The 16,469-nt window shown below is 40.9% G+C and overlaps 1 protein-coding gene across 6 annotated transcripts in view; it reads left to right on the forward strand.

The window, feature by feature from the left end:
- Positions 1 to 5,856: 5,856 nt before the first annotated feature.
- Positions 5,857 to 16,469, forward strand: part of UHRF1BP1L (UHRF1 binding protein 1 like) — a 72,097-nt gene continuing 61,484 nt past the window's right edge. For 5 of the 6 annotated variants that reach the window (XM_026086379.1, XM_026086380.1, XM_026086381.1 and 2 more), the window contains exon 1: positions 5,857 to 6,100. In XM_026086379.1, coding sequence (XP_025942164.1) covers positions 6,057 to 6,100 — 44 coding nt within the window. In that variant the 5' untranslated portion in view covers positions 5,857 to 6,056. Of the gene's footprint in view, positions 6,101 to 13,452; positions 13,600 to 16,469 lie in introns of all 6 variants that reach the window. The other variant, XM_026086382.1, reaches the window with a different exon arrangement.

Here is a 16,469-nt window from a genome sequence, read left to right on the forward strand (position 1 = left end):
GCCGGGCTCCCGCCCACCGGCCTCAGTGCGCCTGCGCCAGAGCTCGGGACAACTCCCCCTAGCGGACGCGGGCGGCAGCGCCCGACCGACCAGGCGGCGCCGCGCCCTGCGCATGCGCCCGCCGGCAGCGCCGCGGCTGGGCTGCGGGAGGAGGCAGCGCCGGCTTTGTGGGGCGGTAACGGGCGGGGGTCGCGCACTCCTCTCCCCCTCCCCCTCCCCCACGCCTGGGGCACGAGGGGAAAGGAGCGCCCTCCGGCGGGATGTTGGCCAGCGGAGAGCCGTTAAGGAGCCGTTAACGGGCGAGCGCGCGGGCGTGTTAGCCCGTCTCCTGTGTACGGAACTGTAAATACCTGCTGCTGATAAAGTTTATTCCGCTGCGGGTCGGCTGCAGGTCACCTCGTGGTTTCCTGAGGCTGTTAAGTGAAGCCGTTGGTGTCATGTTGAAAACAAGAACATCCGAGAGAAGATGTGATTTATGAAAATCACTTTACGTGAAGATTAAGCAAGCAACACAGGCTTTTTCTGTATGAGAATTTTACAAAAAAGGATGAAGACTATTTTTTAAATTCCACCATTATTGTTTTACTTTACTGTTGTTCTTCTAGGCTTGCTATAATTAAACTTTTATTCCAAGTAGTATAAAAAAGAGTGCTATTAATATTTTATGTCATTGACTAGATTTTGTTTTAGTGAAATTTGTGCCAAGTATCACATGCCTTTATGATGATTTTTGCTTTATTTATATGTTTTACTTACCATCACAAGCATCTTTGTTCTTATCCAATAAAGTAGGAAAGGCATTACAGTCTGGTATCTTTCCATGTAATTGGCTTTCTTGGAAATACCAGCCCTTAAAAATAACTGTTATTCTATATGATTACTCTTTATCCCAGCAAATATCAAATGTCTTTCCATAAGCCAGGATTTTCAGCAGAATGCATGACAATCTGGTTTTAGATCAATCCTCCTTATGCGCTTGTCAGTATCTTAATGACAGTATCCTTAATCCTTGCTCAAGCAGATATGTTCTCTAGTTCTTGAAGAGAGGTCACAGGAATTACCAGAAGCCTATTTTCCAGTTCAGGAGTTTCTGGATTCTTTTAAAAAAACACTCTAAAGTGTTGGTCGTTTTCTTTCTATACATGTAAATGGGCAACATAATAGTAAAATTTTGTTTTTGTAATTAACCCCCCTGAAAACCCAAAAGATACAAACCATGCAATTGTAATAAATGCTTTAGGCATTCACAATGTTACTGTGAAACTCTTTATACATAAGCAAACAATATTACTCTTAAAATAATTTAAATCTTTTATTGACAATACAAAGTTCTTAGAAGAATGTAGAAACAAAAATTCATTACAGCTGCTACTAGCTTTTCTCTTGTGAAATTAAACATGAAAAACAAAGAGAACATAATTTAATTAAGTACTTTCCCTCTTCTAGATACCAGCTCCAGCTCCATGACATATCATATGTTACAATTTAACAAATTGTATTGAATTCAGAGTTAGTTTTGCTCCTTTTTAGGACCTACAGAACACCAGTGTCAGGCTTTTAACAGTTCCACTTAAATTTATATGCAGCGGTTGATTATATATGAATACTTTAAATCTCTGGGAACTAAAGTATATATATTTTTTATCATTAGGGATAATGAATTAGGGAAGCTCACATGTATATGCACAGTGTGTTTGTATGTGCACCTTCAGCTATATATTACGTGACACTTGTGATAATATTTTGTTGTTGATAGATACCTAATAAAGACAAAGTAACATAGCAAGGACATAAATATGACCTTCAAATGGCTCCATTGTAGCAAGCCTTGTACACTGCCTATTATGATGGTTTAGCATTGATATTTTGTGATTATCTTTTTATCTTTGAGTAATGGTCCATGAGACTTCTTAAGCCTTGCATGTCAGCATTTGAAGACCCCTTTTTAATCTTTTGCATTATCTATACCAGGCCATGCTGAACTTGTCATTTTGCAAATATGAAGCAAAGCACTTATGAAAACCAAATCAGAACTTCTCAGATCACATTTTATTTGTTCTTTTCCTACATTTTCTACTACTTCAGTTAATGGGAAAAACTAAGAAAATTTTTGTTAATTCTTCTGTGACCCTCAGGCTTCTGTGAAGTGGTTTGGGTTCTATTTAATTGTTGTTTTTTTGTTTGTCTGTTTTTTTTCTTTTTTTCCTGTCTCCCTCTGTCTTGATTCCATTCCAGTTTATACAGTTGAGAAATCCACATGACCACATGAAAAGTCAGATTCCATCTGCACACCCTCTGCAACACACAGAACTGCTTTTTTGCTCTATTCTCTGAGACCTGCAGCCTCAGAATGGTTTAACAAAACCAGCTGCAGAATCTGCAGGCTCTTTAGAGTGTCCAGAGAGGAAGAAGTTATTGCATTCTTTGAGCCTGACACCAGAAGTGTTACCATGGACTTGGCATCCCTAAACTGAACTCCATGCACCTTCCTTTATCTAGCTGATGGGGAAGGGCAAGCTGGTGGATGGGGTTACTGCCTCATGGAAAACTCTGTTTGTCCTTGGGTTCTTGGGTCTTCTATTGAATAGACAGAGCTCACAGTTAAGTCCTGGAAATGATTTGTGGTAAATATGAGATAGTTTCTAGGCAAAACTCTTCTTCCCTGAGATCATTTTAGTGTCCTGGACACACTCATGAGTAGAGTCTTTTGTCAGGGCGCAGTGAGGGCTGGTTGCTCCCTAAGGGATGGGGAGCTGGCAGTTGAAGGTGATACTGTGCTGTCCCACCACCCCCCAGTGAGGGAGCAGGCCTGAGGGTGGCAGCCAGGGGCAGCCCAAAGCCCAGGCGAGTTTATGATGATGGGCCAGGTCTGAGGTCAAGGCCAGGATCAGGCCTGTTGACAGGAACCAGGGTCAGATGTGGTCCCACAACGGCCGGGCAGGGCTGTGAGGATGGGGATGGGACAAGTGGTTGGCCCACAGGTAGGGGTTGGGTGGCCCGTGGCTGGGCAGGGGCAGAGCCATGGTAGGGCTGGAGCCAGCTCTGCTATAGCATTGCAGGGCAGGGATTGATGGCCCCAGGCTGGGCTGAAATGGGGGCCTGGGCCTGGGCAGGGTGGGAGAGGCTCGAGGGGGTGGGCAGGGACACGGAGGGCTGTGAGTGCCCTCAGGACGCTGATATCCTCCTCCATGACCCAACTATGAGACTGGCTATCTTTGGGCAAATGGCAGTCTGTGCTTATGTAACCTATCATGCTAGGCTTTGTCTTTGGACAATGCAAACATGGCTGTGCTCTTCCTGCTGATCAGGACTGCTCTTTCTGAAGTGATCTCTGCTGAGCAGTGGTGGTACAATGACAAAAATATATGTGATGGTCTACCAGTACAACCTCCCCTTCCTTTCTTCTCCTGTGATGCAGTGTTCCCTCAATGGATGGGAAGTCACTTTGATAAAGCAAGAGCAAAGAGCCTTGGTTGCTAGATGAAAAAATCCTACACAGCAATGTTTTTAAGTGCAAAGCGGTGAGGAAAGCTAAACCACTCTTTCCTCTTCCTGGCTATCATGTTAAGGTAACAGCTGATGACACTCACAAGATTCTTCATAAATAGTTACCTTCCTCTGTTCAGAGCAGCAGTCAGTTTTTTGGACTTTGTGTCAGGCATCATTTTCACATATCAATGGTCTAATTAGCATGAACATGTTGGCAGACACTCATCCGATTGCAAACATGGGACTGTGAGTTGGAGAATCAGTCCAAAGTCTTGATAAACATCATCTGGGGATATCCTGATATTCACTAGTGTCAAGCTCTGAAAAGAAGTGCCAGATATTCTGCACCAAGGAAGGGGTAAGATGAGGTCCTTACCACAAGGCTTTCTAATTCCTTTGGGGTGGGGGGTTGATTTGTGCATTTTCCTCCATTCAGTGTGCTTCAGGAGATGGGAGGGGGGGTCATGATTCAGATTAACCCTGCCTGACAGGCATGTTCCTAGTTTTCAGTTCAGATGATCCTGTCAGTGAAAAGCCTCTGGGCTTTCTGTTTTCTACCAGACCTATCCTAACAAAACACTTGGTTTGCTCCGTATACAGCTCATTCCCACTTTACAAATCTCTTTAAAGAGTATAATGAGGTCAGTATTACACAACTGACTGATTCTTAAATGCCTGGAAAAATCAATTGAAAATGTCCATCTCTCCTGACCTATTTCTTCATCTATAGATACTGTTTCACATCTCCAACTTCCTTATAAAGGTCCTTGGGGTTTTGATTCATTGCATGTAAATTATTAATTTGTTATGTATATGAGAAGCAAAGAAAATAGTATCTGATGTCTCGCCTCTGCAGCTCTGGACTATACTATAGAGATGCCAGAAGGCTTCCTTGTTACATGGAAGAATACATGGATATAAATCACATCTGAAAAACTTGCTAGTTTTGCCATTGTTTTTAGTATTTTCTTTTTACAATATAACTATCTAGGGTATTTGGTTAGGCATCACTGAAACACTTCAAGATACCTCTTCTGAATGAAGGAGCCCCAGAGAAGAAGATTACTGGAGGAACAAAACCATTACAAGTCATTTTATTTTTAAATGACTTGGAAATTTTGGCAGCTTGAGAAGCCATTCTCTTAAAATGAAAATAATCTGTAGGCTTTATACTTGCCACAGAGACCCAGTGAAATGTAAGCCCCTGGAGAAGAAACTAGTTTTAAAAGTTTGCATGATTGCTAGGAAATTCAGGCGAAATATTTTATATATATATATATATATATACACACACACACACACATACATATACAAAAATTTATAACCATATTATGGAAGTTTCTGTCAGCCAGCTTCTCTTCTTTTTATCTGGGCTTTTTTTCTTTTGTGTTGTGTTGCTGAAGCAGGAACCATCCTGGCTTTGTGCTGAGCCATGAACAGGCCCAAGAAAAGGCACGCAACTGTTTAGGCAGGGTTTGCTGCCTGAACAACTGTTCCATCTTCCTCTGGAAAAATAGATGGCAGGATCCATTTTGTTGCTGTTGGAGTTGTTTGGTGCATCATTTGGAAGGATTTGGGGTATACCAGATGGAAATAAATCTTAGGACTGCTTTTTTTTTTTTTTTAAGCTGGAAATTAATATTGCTTATAAAAGGTATAAAAAGTATAACTATCTCACTTGGTTAATTAAGATGAATGTAATATTAAAGAGAAAGTATGAAGGAGTTTATCTGGAAAACTTAATGTTCAATATTGATTGAAATTGCATTAAATATTGAGTATCTGTGAATGAACTCTGTGTGTGACTTGCAGCTCTGACACCTGGGAAGAGCACGGCATGCAAGTATGCTAAGCATTAACACATACAGGTACCTAAGCGTTTCATCAGGAGGAATTCCTGCTATGTGGGAATGCTAGAAGCCCATTTTTTGTTTCGCATGATGGATTTTCAAGCAAAATAACAACCGATGCTGAGAAAGCTCTGGGGTCAATGATGGCGAGCCGCACCAGGTCGCTTGGGACGTGCTGGGAGAGGGGCCCGGCATGGGCACAGGGCCGTGAGGGCCAAACGGAGGCCGGGCCCGCGCTCCGCAGGTGAGAAGGGACGAGGCTGCAGGCGAAGGCCCCCGGGGACCCTTTCGCGCCGCGCGAAGGCCATGGAGGCGAAACAGGAGTAAAGACGACACGCGCTGAGGCGAGGGCGCCGGCGGGAAGGCGGGCGGCGCCGGCGGCGCCTTTCCAGGTGGCCCCTTTTAGGGGGGGGCGGCCCTCGCCCTCCCCCGTGCGGCCGGCGCCGCTCCCCGCGCTGGACGGTGGCTCCGTCCCGCCCCGGCGCCGCCGCCCCGCCCCGGCCCCCGCCCCCGGCCTCTGTCACTTGGTGATGGTGCAGCCAAGATGGCGCCGGGCGCCGAGTGAGGGCGGGCGGAGGTAGCGGCTCCGCTCCCGGCCGTCTCCCCGGCCCGGGCCCGCGGCGGCGGAGGAGGGATGAGGCGGTTCCGCGGAGGCTGGTTGTCGTGAGGGGTGCGGGCCGGCCGGCCGGCAGGCAGGCAGGCAGGCAGGCACGCACCATGGCGGGGATCATCAAGAAGCAGATCCTGAAGCATCTCTCCAGGTCAGCACGGCGCCAGGGCGCCCCTGCGCGGGGGGAGCGGAGGCGAGGGGGAGGCTGCAGCTCTGCGCGCCGCTCCTACGGCGAGGAGAGGCCCCCCGTCCCCGGGGCCTGGCGCGGGGTGGCGGGACCGGGCTTCAGTCCGCGGAGGGTGGATCCGGGGCCGCCTTCTCGGGGTGACTGTTTTGAGGCAGAGGGGGCGGGCGGCTGTTTTTGCGGGGCTGTGCTGGGGTGACAGGCTTAAAAATGGCCATGAGCCCCCTCGCTCGACGCTGCGGGGAGCTCCCCCCCCGCCACATACACACCCCCGGCGGCGGCCGCCCCGAGGTGAGAAGGGGTCTCGGTCTGCCTGGCGCAAAAGGGAGTCCCTGAGCGTGTCACTGCTGGGGTTTCGGTTGCGCTGCCGCCGGGCAGACGGTGCCCCCCCCCTCCGTGCCGCCCCCGCCCGGCGAATTGCGCCGTCCTCCCGCTCCCCGCGGCGGCGGCGCCGCTGGGGGAGGCGGCGGCGGCGTGTGACGGGCGGGCGCGGCGGCGTCCCCGACGCGCGGCGGCGGCGCAACGGCCCCGGCCGTTGACAGGGCGCCTCGCGGCGCCAGCGGCCGCCTGGGCAAAGGGAGACCACGAGAAAGAAGGAAAGACTGGAAAAAAAAACAAAAAACAAAGAAGCAAAAAACCCCTTCCTAATTAAAACTTAGGAGGAAAAACCCTTGACAGTTCGTTTACGAGATGCGGCAGCCTGAGCTCTCGCGTGGTGCCAGGTGAGGGGCACGCGAAGGGTTAAAGGAACTTCTGCATTTTCTGAGTAACTTTGGTATCTAATGTGCCTTATGGTAAAAATAAGCACTACTGTAAAATGTCCTGGATGTGAACCACCTGATACAAACCTGTGTTTGAAAAATTAAGAGCTGTGGAAAGTACACAATGGTGACACCTGGTTAATGCATTTTTTTTTTTTAAAAAAAGCAACAGTTTAATCTCTTGCATCTTGTAAAGAAAGACTGAAGTACTTGCATATATGATCTGCCATAGTACCCCAGATTGTTGTTCTTTGGGATTTACTTGTATAATTAAAAAATGTAATCTGAAATGTTGGTCCTTTATTACTATGCTTATTTTTTTCGAAATGTTTTATTCTGATTCTGTATGGTATTTCTGAAAGGCATTTGTTTTCATCAGTACTAATAAATGGTTCAGAGAAAACCAAACAAAATAAATGACAGATTGTCATTTGACAAGTCTATTGACAGTGTACAGAGATAACAAGATTCTCATTTCAAACCCTTTGCTGTCTGTCCCTAAAAGATTGGTGGTTACAATGTATGAAGCAATTGTAATATAATTTTTCTTTTCCACCTTTTTTGTGAGATTTTGTAGCTGGGAATGCTGGTACAGACATCTTGCTTTCATCTGAGTATAACTGAGCACTCTGAGAACAGAAATGGAATACTAAGATGTCGTCTATCTTGAGTCACTTTTCTAATAAGAAATGTGTGTGAAATCATGGACTTAACTGAAGGTCTGACTGATACTGGTCACTTCCTGTCAACTGACAGTGCTATTTAGAAAGCTTTATGAAAAGAGAAATGAACTTTAGTTTCTGTGCTACGGGTTAAGGTTTATAATGTGTCTAGTAACTGGGCAGGAGTAGCATCACCTGTTTTTATCTATTTTTTTAAATCAACAGCTGTATATATTAGAATTAACCACTTTTAAATGTTGATAACTGTTTGCCTTCTTGTGTTTTGTGATAATGCTATTCAACAATGCTAGATTAATTGTTACAAGTTTAGGGATTAAAAAAAAAAACTTATGGGATATCACTTACAATTTGTGATTTGCAGTTTGAAATTTAGGCTTGTGAGCCATCCTACATTTACATTACGACAGTATATTTGCTACCCAAAAAGTGGACTGACTCCTGATTGTGGGTGTTCTTAATCACGTGACCAGATACTATCTTTTCTCCCTGCAGAGCTGGTGTTTCATTGGTTGCAGAAGTTGGTTATACAGGAGATCAGAACTCAGGTGGCACAAGTACCTGAAAAATCTGGCAATTTTTAGGTGTCAAGGATTTGTTTATCAGCCCAAGTGATAGTGCTGTTCTTTATTTCTTGATTTCTTTTAATACACATTTTGTAAGAACCGTGGTTAAAGTAGTGTTTCACACGCTATTTTATTTCAATCTGCAGCCAAATACATAAGGAAGTTACTGCAATACTGAGAATGTTCAGGGGCACTTTCACTTCAGACTGTATTGCTGTATTGGTTCCTGTTCTGCAGTTCTCATAGTTCTTCTAGGCTGATGCCTGTTTGCCATCTCCAAGAAAGCTGCTATTAGTGGCAGGATTGAAATGTACTGGAGAAAGTCCACATATAATAAAGGAAGGGTGGAAAGAATTATTCACTCCTCTTGATTTACTTTCTTTTTATGTTTCCTCTCTTTTTACTCCTTTTCTGGTGATTATATTCCTCTTTATGTTTAAACAAAGCCAAATATAGTTTGTACCTCAAAGAACAAATAGAAAATATGATCTGGTACCTTCAGTTACAGAGAAGTACTTTCCTTTTTTTGATCACTGATTCAGCAATGTTTTCCGTGAAGAATGCTGCAATATCTGTTACCTGTGCATGTTAGCAATTTTCAGCATTCTTCTAGCTATCTAGATGCCATATACAGAAAATTATGCTCTTAATTTGTATGATTAAGTAGTGCAGCTTTCATTTAACAGTTTGCAGTGCTTTTACACAGAGTGATATGTACACTAGTGTTGTGAAGGAGACTTATTCTGCATTTGTTAGCTAGGGAAAACTTTTACTAAGGTGCAAGTCTTTAAGGTATGAAAACATGAAGAAGAGGGAGGACCCTAACTGCATTTTGGAACATTTTGGTACCTAAATTGCTGTGCTTTTTTTAACTTTTGTAAAAGGCTTTTCTTACTGACGTATTACAGCTTAAAAACAGTGAAGATACATAGAGCTCATTTGTTCTGTTTGTAAAAATCTAAGTCTTGTGTCAAGGGCTGGTGATGAGTTTTTAGTTTTTTTTTCTTGTAGTCTTTTAAAACCTTTAAAAATATAAGGTACATTCCTTATCTTCCACATATGTTGTTCTTGTCCAAGGCTATAGAAAAACATGGGGAGAAGGAAAGGGGGGAACAAAATACTTTTTTTTTTTCCTGTTATTCTCAAGATCGTGGTGCTTGGGGTAGCATATGAAACTCTATGGTGTCTGCTCAGTTGAAGAGATGAGTGTGTCTTTCGGAGGCTAGGTGCCTTGAATGATGCATAGGTGTTTGTCAGCTCCTTACTTGGTGTTAGGTCCTTTTTTTGCTAATGTGGATCTTGGAGTGTCTTTGTTTCATAGTATAGCTGCCCTAAAATGAAACCAATATACCCAAATAATGTCATTATCAATTACAAAGATAGGAATAAGATACAGTGCCTAGGAGTCTTCTGTGTAGTGCCAGGATCATTTACTTGTGTTGTTTCAGAATCTTCCTTAGTGATCTGAAACACATGTTGAATCTTCATGTGTGCAGTTGCATGGTTTTGTGAGTGAGAAATTTCTTGTTAAACAGCAGCTTTTCTTCCAAAATTTTCTGTTGACTGCTCTACCAGGATAAGCACAATACCCTTCTTAGTGTTACTTCTTTTTCTTTGGTTAGGCTTTGTAGACAAGTGTATAAACAATGTTTTTTACAGTAGTACTGTATATTGCATTATGTAAGACTGTATTGTGCATGTCCAAATTTGCATCTATGTGGAGTTGTCTAAGTGGCCCTACTGAATATGACACTCTTCAGTTTGTCAGTGATAATGCATACCTTCAACTTAAAAAAAATATTTTTTTGTTTGCATTTTATTTTATTTGCTATCTTCACACACACAAAAAAAGTAAGAAGTTTAAAGATGTTTAGTATGGCAGAAATCTGGATTATTTTCAGTTTGAGTGAAAAGCTGATGTTCTGCACAAACAGCTTTTAGACACTTCAACTCAAACCTTCTTTGCTTTTGCTTCCCTGAAGCAATAGATGTAAAAATACTAAGTTTTTATTAAAAGAAAATTGCAGTGTAGTTTGTGTGACAAAATATTTTACTTCATAATTGCAAAATCATTCTAAAATGCATATGAAAATTAGTTTTACAAAGAATAACATACGAATTGTATTATAGCAGCACTGAATATCAGGAATCAGCAGATTTTGCTGTAGACAGTGGTGTCATACACCTTCTGGTACAGCTTCACTGCTACGCATCCTACCTAAATATTTGACCTGCATATCACACTTTTTATACCACTAGGTAGGTATGTCTGTTGGTAAGGGATGTTCCCATCTCAAGCAATTTAACGTGACTCCTTTTAGAATCTACCAGTGCAAAAGAAGTTATTTATATGGTCAGAATGGACTAGTTTCTTCTTGTAACTAACCAAAGTCTGGATGACCTTTGAAACTTCCAGCTTCTACTTGTTCCAAAAGAAGTGGGGTTTTTGCTTATTTTCTCATTTTTGCGTATTCTACTTCTATGTCATTTTAGTTTTGTGAAAGTTATCCAATTCTAATAGTTCTGGAAATACAGCCAAAGATGACAAATGTGGGCAGTTTTCCTCAAGTAAGCGTAAACAGGTTCTATGCTTGTACCAAACTTTTTACAGGATGTATTCTGTGTGACTGACTTTATGGGCTTGTGTAGTATGTGAAAAATTTCAAAACACAATGTAGGTGAAATAATAAATGCGCATGGAAGTGTGTTAGCATAACTGAGTTTATTGTAAACAAATGCTGCACCTAGTGAAAGAATGAGTGAAAAAGAATAGGTCAGTTAGTAAAGCAGAACTACTTGAGACTGCAGAGGAAAAGGAGGAGAAAGAACAGCGTAAAGTTTGATTGTAGTCCTGTATTTCTTAACTTCCTTCCTGTTTAAAATTCAGTTCTTCTTGCATTTAAATGGAGATGTCATGCTAACAATTTCATCAATGTGAATGTGCTGGTAGTATTCTGATGAGCATTAAGAAATCAATAAATGGTTTTCAACCAAAATGGAAAGCTTTCACTTCTTTGTATTTCTATCAGTAGTTTCACATATTTTGATTGCATTTTAGACTTTTGTAGTAGAACATCTGCCAAAAAGCCAAACTGAAATTATTGCAATGCTTTACTTGATGTTTTATAAAGGTATTTTAGAAATAAAACAGCAATAAAACAGCAATAATATATTTGCTGGTAGAATTCTTGATCATTACGTTCATCACTATTAATAATCTTTTAATATATCTGTAAAATCTTGTAAGTGGCTCTTCAGAAAGTACTCTTAAGATTTCAGTGGCATTTGGGTTAATAAACTCACAGAATTTAACTTTTAGTTTTTAGGTTGGTTTACATTATTTTTGCCTTTTTTTTTTAATGTATTACAAATCTGAATGCTGATTCTGCAGAAATCTTATATGTACACTTAAGTTCTCTTGCAGTTTTGTAATGAAGTCAGACAAGTTTTGTGTATGCATATGATAAATTAATCAGTAGGATTTTAGTTGTATAGTATGTGGTCATGTGCTTTGAAGCATCTCTCTTGATAGTTTTATTGGGAAATAAGTTCCAGAATGAAAATGATATTGAAGATTACTTCCTATACAGGTAGCTTAGTGCAAAGAATTCTCAAGAAGAAAGTGTGTCTAAGTAAAACCTGTGAGGAATAAAACTGTCTTATGTTCAAATGATTATGGAATGAATAAAAATCAAAATATCAAATTTCAGAAAATATAATTGTGGGTTGTATTTTACACTGAGGAGTTTAAAAGTATGTATTAAATAACTCAGAATAAGAGGGATTTTTTAAAGTATATTTTAATTTTTGCTTTCTTGTACAAGCAGACTGAGCAAAGGAAATCAGATAATTTCTGATGAAATATTAACAGAATTATAAAGGCTTACAGAAGATGATTTGTTTCACAGATTTTTGTCAAATCATGAGGGAAAAATTGCTATCAAGTAATCACATTATGGATGCCTGGTGGTTGCTGGGGAACTCAGGTTTTTTGATCTGTAGCTCCAACAGCAGTTCCTTTATGCACCTGGTAATCCTGTGGATCTGGTGCTAGCTAGAGTTCAGATCTCTTCATTTGGAGATCAAATGTCATCTTTTTCTAAGAAGAAACAGAAGAGGAACATAAGAAGTGTAAGAGCTCCAACTCGGGCTGAGGCTTTCAGTGCTTCCAGGCTTCCTGGTGTGGAAATGAGTCTTGTGTGAAGCAGGTCCCCAGCACAAACTTTGTGGCGGTCCTGTCATGCAGCTTGAGAATATGAGAGCTTTTATCTTCTCAGACTAGTTGGCTTCTTCTGTTATTTGACTCCTGAGAAAGCAGCCTTGGGAGCCAGCTACCCAGGAATCTGGAAGTTACCTGGTTGCTTACTTCTGGAACAATTTTCATGTTGTAGCTGTTCCATGGCTGGGGATCTGAAGAACTTAGAAAAATAATCATCTGTGACTAGGCATCTGTAATTCAGATCTGTGATAAATTTCTTAAATGTATCCCAACAAAATACCTACAAAGGGCACTATCCAAATGCTAGGATTTTATTGTACCCAACAGGCTAGAAGAGTGGAATTAATTATATTTAGGCTGAGTCCTCTTTTCAAAGTAAGGACAGTTAACATAGTGTGTTTTTTTTTCTATTCATTTTTTATTTATTTTAAAATTATCACAGGGTTTGCTAATTTAAATATTCTATTTCTTTAATTTTTGAGAAGTTTAACGTCCTAAACTTATATCATGCAAAATCAGGCCATTAAAAATGTGCAGGTCTTCTAGCACTGCTAAAAATATAACAACAAATCCAAGAAATCGTGTTCCCTTACCTTTGTAGAGTCCTGTATCTTTAGCATGACTTCTGAACAGGTGTGGTTGAGACACTGAATGGGAACAAATAATGTAGGTTGAGAAATTTCAGGCTAGGCAAGACAAAAGTTATATCCTGTTTAAAATTATGCTAAGAGCCTCTTATGCTGCCTTTCTGGGATATCTTCTTCTCACATTCAAAATATACTTACTGAGTATCTCTGAAACCACTTAGTTAGCTAGATACTATAGGCTTTTTCTGCGTGATTGAAACTTTCTGTATAAGCTGTTCATGTAAACACAGTTGCAGTATTATAGCATCAGACAGCAATAGATATTCTCATGGCACTCTACCATTTTACATGGATCTATTTCCCTTTTGTTTATATAATGTTATAAAGTCTAACAAGCTGTTGTAACTGCAGTTGTCTGTAGCTAAAATCCTCTTACATTGTTGTATCACTCCTTTTTCCCTTTGAACTTGATCCCTTGTGTGTCCCCTGTGTCCCATTCCCTGCAGCGATCCCTGCTGGCTGTGGTGGAGATTGGTTTGCTGTGAATATCCTTACTACCAAAATGCGTACCAGAAGCTTCTCAGAAACCGTGGCAACTGACCACTTGCTTTCACCAGGAATAGGGGCCTTTTGTCTGAATACCTTGCCCTCAGGTAACTTCCCCTCTCCCACCCTTGTAGATTAACTATAAGAGGTGGTATGCATTTATACAAATTTGGGACTGAAATGAGATCTATAAACTGTTAATTGGGTTTTCTCTCTCTTTCCTTTGTTTTTGTAATTTATAGTTCAGCAGAAAGTAAATGCTTGCTATGCGGGTTTTTTTTAAGTGCTAAATTAAATTTGCAAAACTGTTTTCTGAAGTAATCCAACAATCCACATTATAGACATAGCTTGCATGTGTAATTTCTGAATGTAATCTTTTAGGTGATTTCCCATACCTTCAGGTATTTGATATTTGTTATTTATCTTTTTTACCTATTTAATTCCTTTGTGTAACTTAATGTTTACTATCTCTGTATTGATAGGTATTGGAAGGATCAGTTCGTTCTCCAGCTAGTTTACATGATGGAATAGATGGTTACTTTTAAAAAAATTAAAGTGGATGTAACAATTAACTGTAATGTCTTACTGAAAAACCTCATTTTGTTGCAAAATCCAATCAGTTAGCATTAATAAGATATCTGCTAATGTCACATAAATAAGTGGTGCAGTTTCTAAAAAGCAGATATAGTGTCATGCTTTTGCACTGCACCTTTATTTCTTAATTTAAATTTATAAATTTATTTAGCATCAAGTGACATTTCCTTGCATTAGCTACAAGATGTTGTATTTTGAATGGAATGTATTAGTCCTCAAGTACAAGCCAGTTCTCAAAATGTGATTCTTAAAATTTGATCTCTTTATTTGTGCTACCTGCGATACAGATACTTGCATATACCTTGCCAGATGTGTTTTAGTATATTAGGAATTTGATGTTTTCTTCTACTCAATGTAAACATTAAGCTCTGCCATGTATAGGATTGTCACGTTTTAAAACAGATTTTATTTATTAGTCAATTCTATGCTTAGGTAAGTGGTACATGAAAAGACTTGTGGAACAGAGAAACTAATGTTGGTTCGTGTGAAGTTGTATCATAAATGAAACAGAAGTTTACTGAGCAATGTTTTACTTATAAGATGATTACTATTCATGCAATGTAAGCTCCTTGTTTTTGTCCATTGCTTGGCTATATCTGAGCATATCTGCCTCAGGACATGTAATTAGATAACAGCTATTGATGACAGCAGCTATTTCTGTTGGGTCTGTTTGTACTCAGAGAAGAACTAGTAAAGTTTTGCCAAATATAAAGTAATTATATAATAATACACATGGGAAATTAATTTATTAGGGGTAAATTTATATACAGTAAAGTTAAGAGAGTTGGTAGGAATGTAACTATTTGAGAAAGTATGGGACGGGACTTTGAGTTAATGGATGAGCATATTAAGTTGAGAAGAACTGGGGTTTACTTTGCCTTTTGGAAGTCAGCTGCAGTAGGAGTCCACACTGAAGTCCCTTATGTGTAGTGATGAAATGGAAGCAACTATTTGGAAAACATCAGCAAAGCAGAGGTACTATTCAGGCACCCCGCCTCATAGGATGGGAGAGGTAAGGGAGATTGAGTAACATTGCACCAGACACCTTACAGAAGTATGGGCTGGTTGTTGGGTCAGGGTCCTACCTGGTGATCTGCCTGGCAGGGGAAAAAGGAAGACCCGGTTTTCAACTACGATAGGTCGAAATGCCTGATGAATATTAGATGGTTCAGGTCCTGTAGCCTGAGAGATCCCACCTGAGCTATATGGATGTAAGTAGTGTCATGGTCTTGTCTGGTGTGCTGTGACCCATGGCCAGCTGAGAACAGTAGACCTAGGCTGGGCATTCAGATATGGGAATGCCCTGTCCTGCTCCAGAGGGATGGCTTATGAGAATCTCCACAAGGTGGTGTGCAGCAGATCATGTTGGGCCTCACCACGTTGGGCATTCAGCGAGTCATACAGGGTTCTCAATCTTGTACTCAGCCACCAAATACACACCTGGCAATTCTGCAGAAGTTCAAAGTTCAATTAATAGAGCATGAGGTGTACTTGTGATGTGACCACATCATGCATGGTTAGTGCACACCTTGATGTCAGAGGGAAGAAGAAGGTGCCAGTCTGGTATCACAGATAGTGACGGGTGTTCTTGAAAACTCTGCTGTTATATGCAGCTGCTGCTATTGGTATTGCTATCTCTGAGTCTCCTGTGATTCTCCATAGCTTGTAGCATTAAGGAATGGTAGCCCCTGCAGTTTATATACTGATAGGGACCACCCGGAAGGAAAGTGTGTCCAGCATGGATTACCAAATGCCGTACGTGTTGTTGATATAATTGGCCTCTGGGTAAAGTCTGGAGGATGGCCTCTCAGACTGCCACAATTTTGCTCATCACAGTTTTGTGTACTAGTTACCCACCGGCTGCTAATAGTCACGGTGGTGCGATTTTACAGTGCTATGACATGTTCTGGTGTAGATTGTGAGGGTGCCACTGTCAGTTTTCTTTTAGTCCAGGAATATTAAAATTTATCCTCACAAATGTTTATTCTCTACCTAATGTACTGTGTGTATTCTTACCTTCAATAAAGAACTTGAAGTGCTTATGTGTCTGAAAGTGTGTCTGGTTAATCCTGCTGTGCTGTAGCAATAAGAGAAAAAAAAAGTGTTATTTTACAAACCCTGCCACATGAATGCATTAATTCTTTTTAAATTCTGTTAAGTTTTTGATTTTGGTACTGTATTTTATCCTGATGTTCCATGGTCCTTAAAATGTTGTTTAATGAGTGTTTCCTTCTATTGGTTTTAAATGTGTTCCCTTTTAGTTTCATGTATGTATTTGTTTTTACATTAGGATAAATGAGCACCCAATCAGCTTTTGTGCATTGTTCATTACTTTGTCATTAATGTTTCTTTTTATCCTCTTCATTTCTAAATTAGTTTTAAT

Source organism: Apteryx rowi, unplaced genomic scaffold (assembly GCF_003343035.1).
Source record: "Apteryx rowi isolate R43461 unplaced genomic scaffold, aptRow1 scaffold_691, whole genome shotgun sequence".
Taxonomy (NCBI): Eukaryota; Metazoa; Chordata; class Aves; order Apterygiformes; family Apterygidae; genus Apteryx; species Apteryx rowi.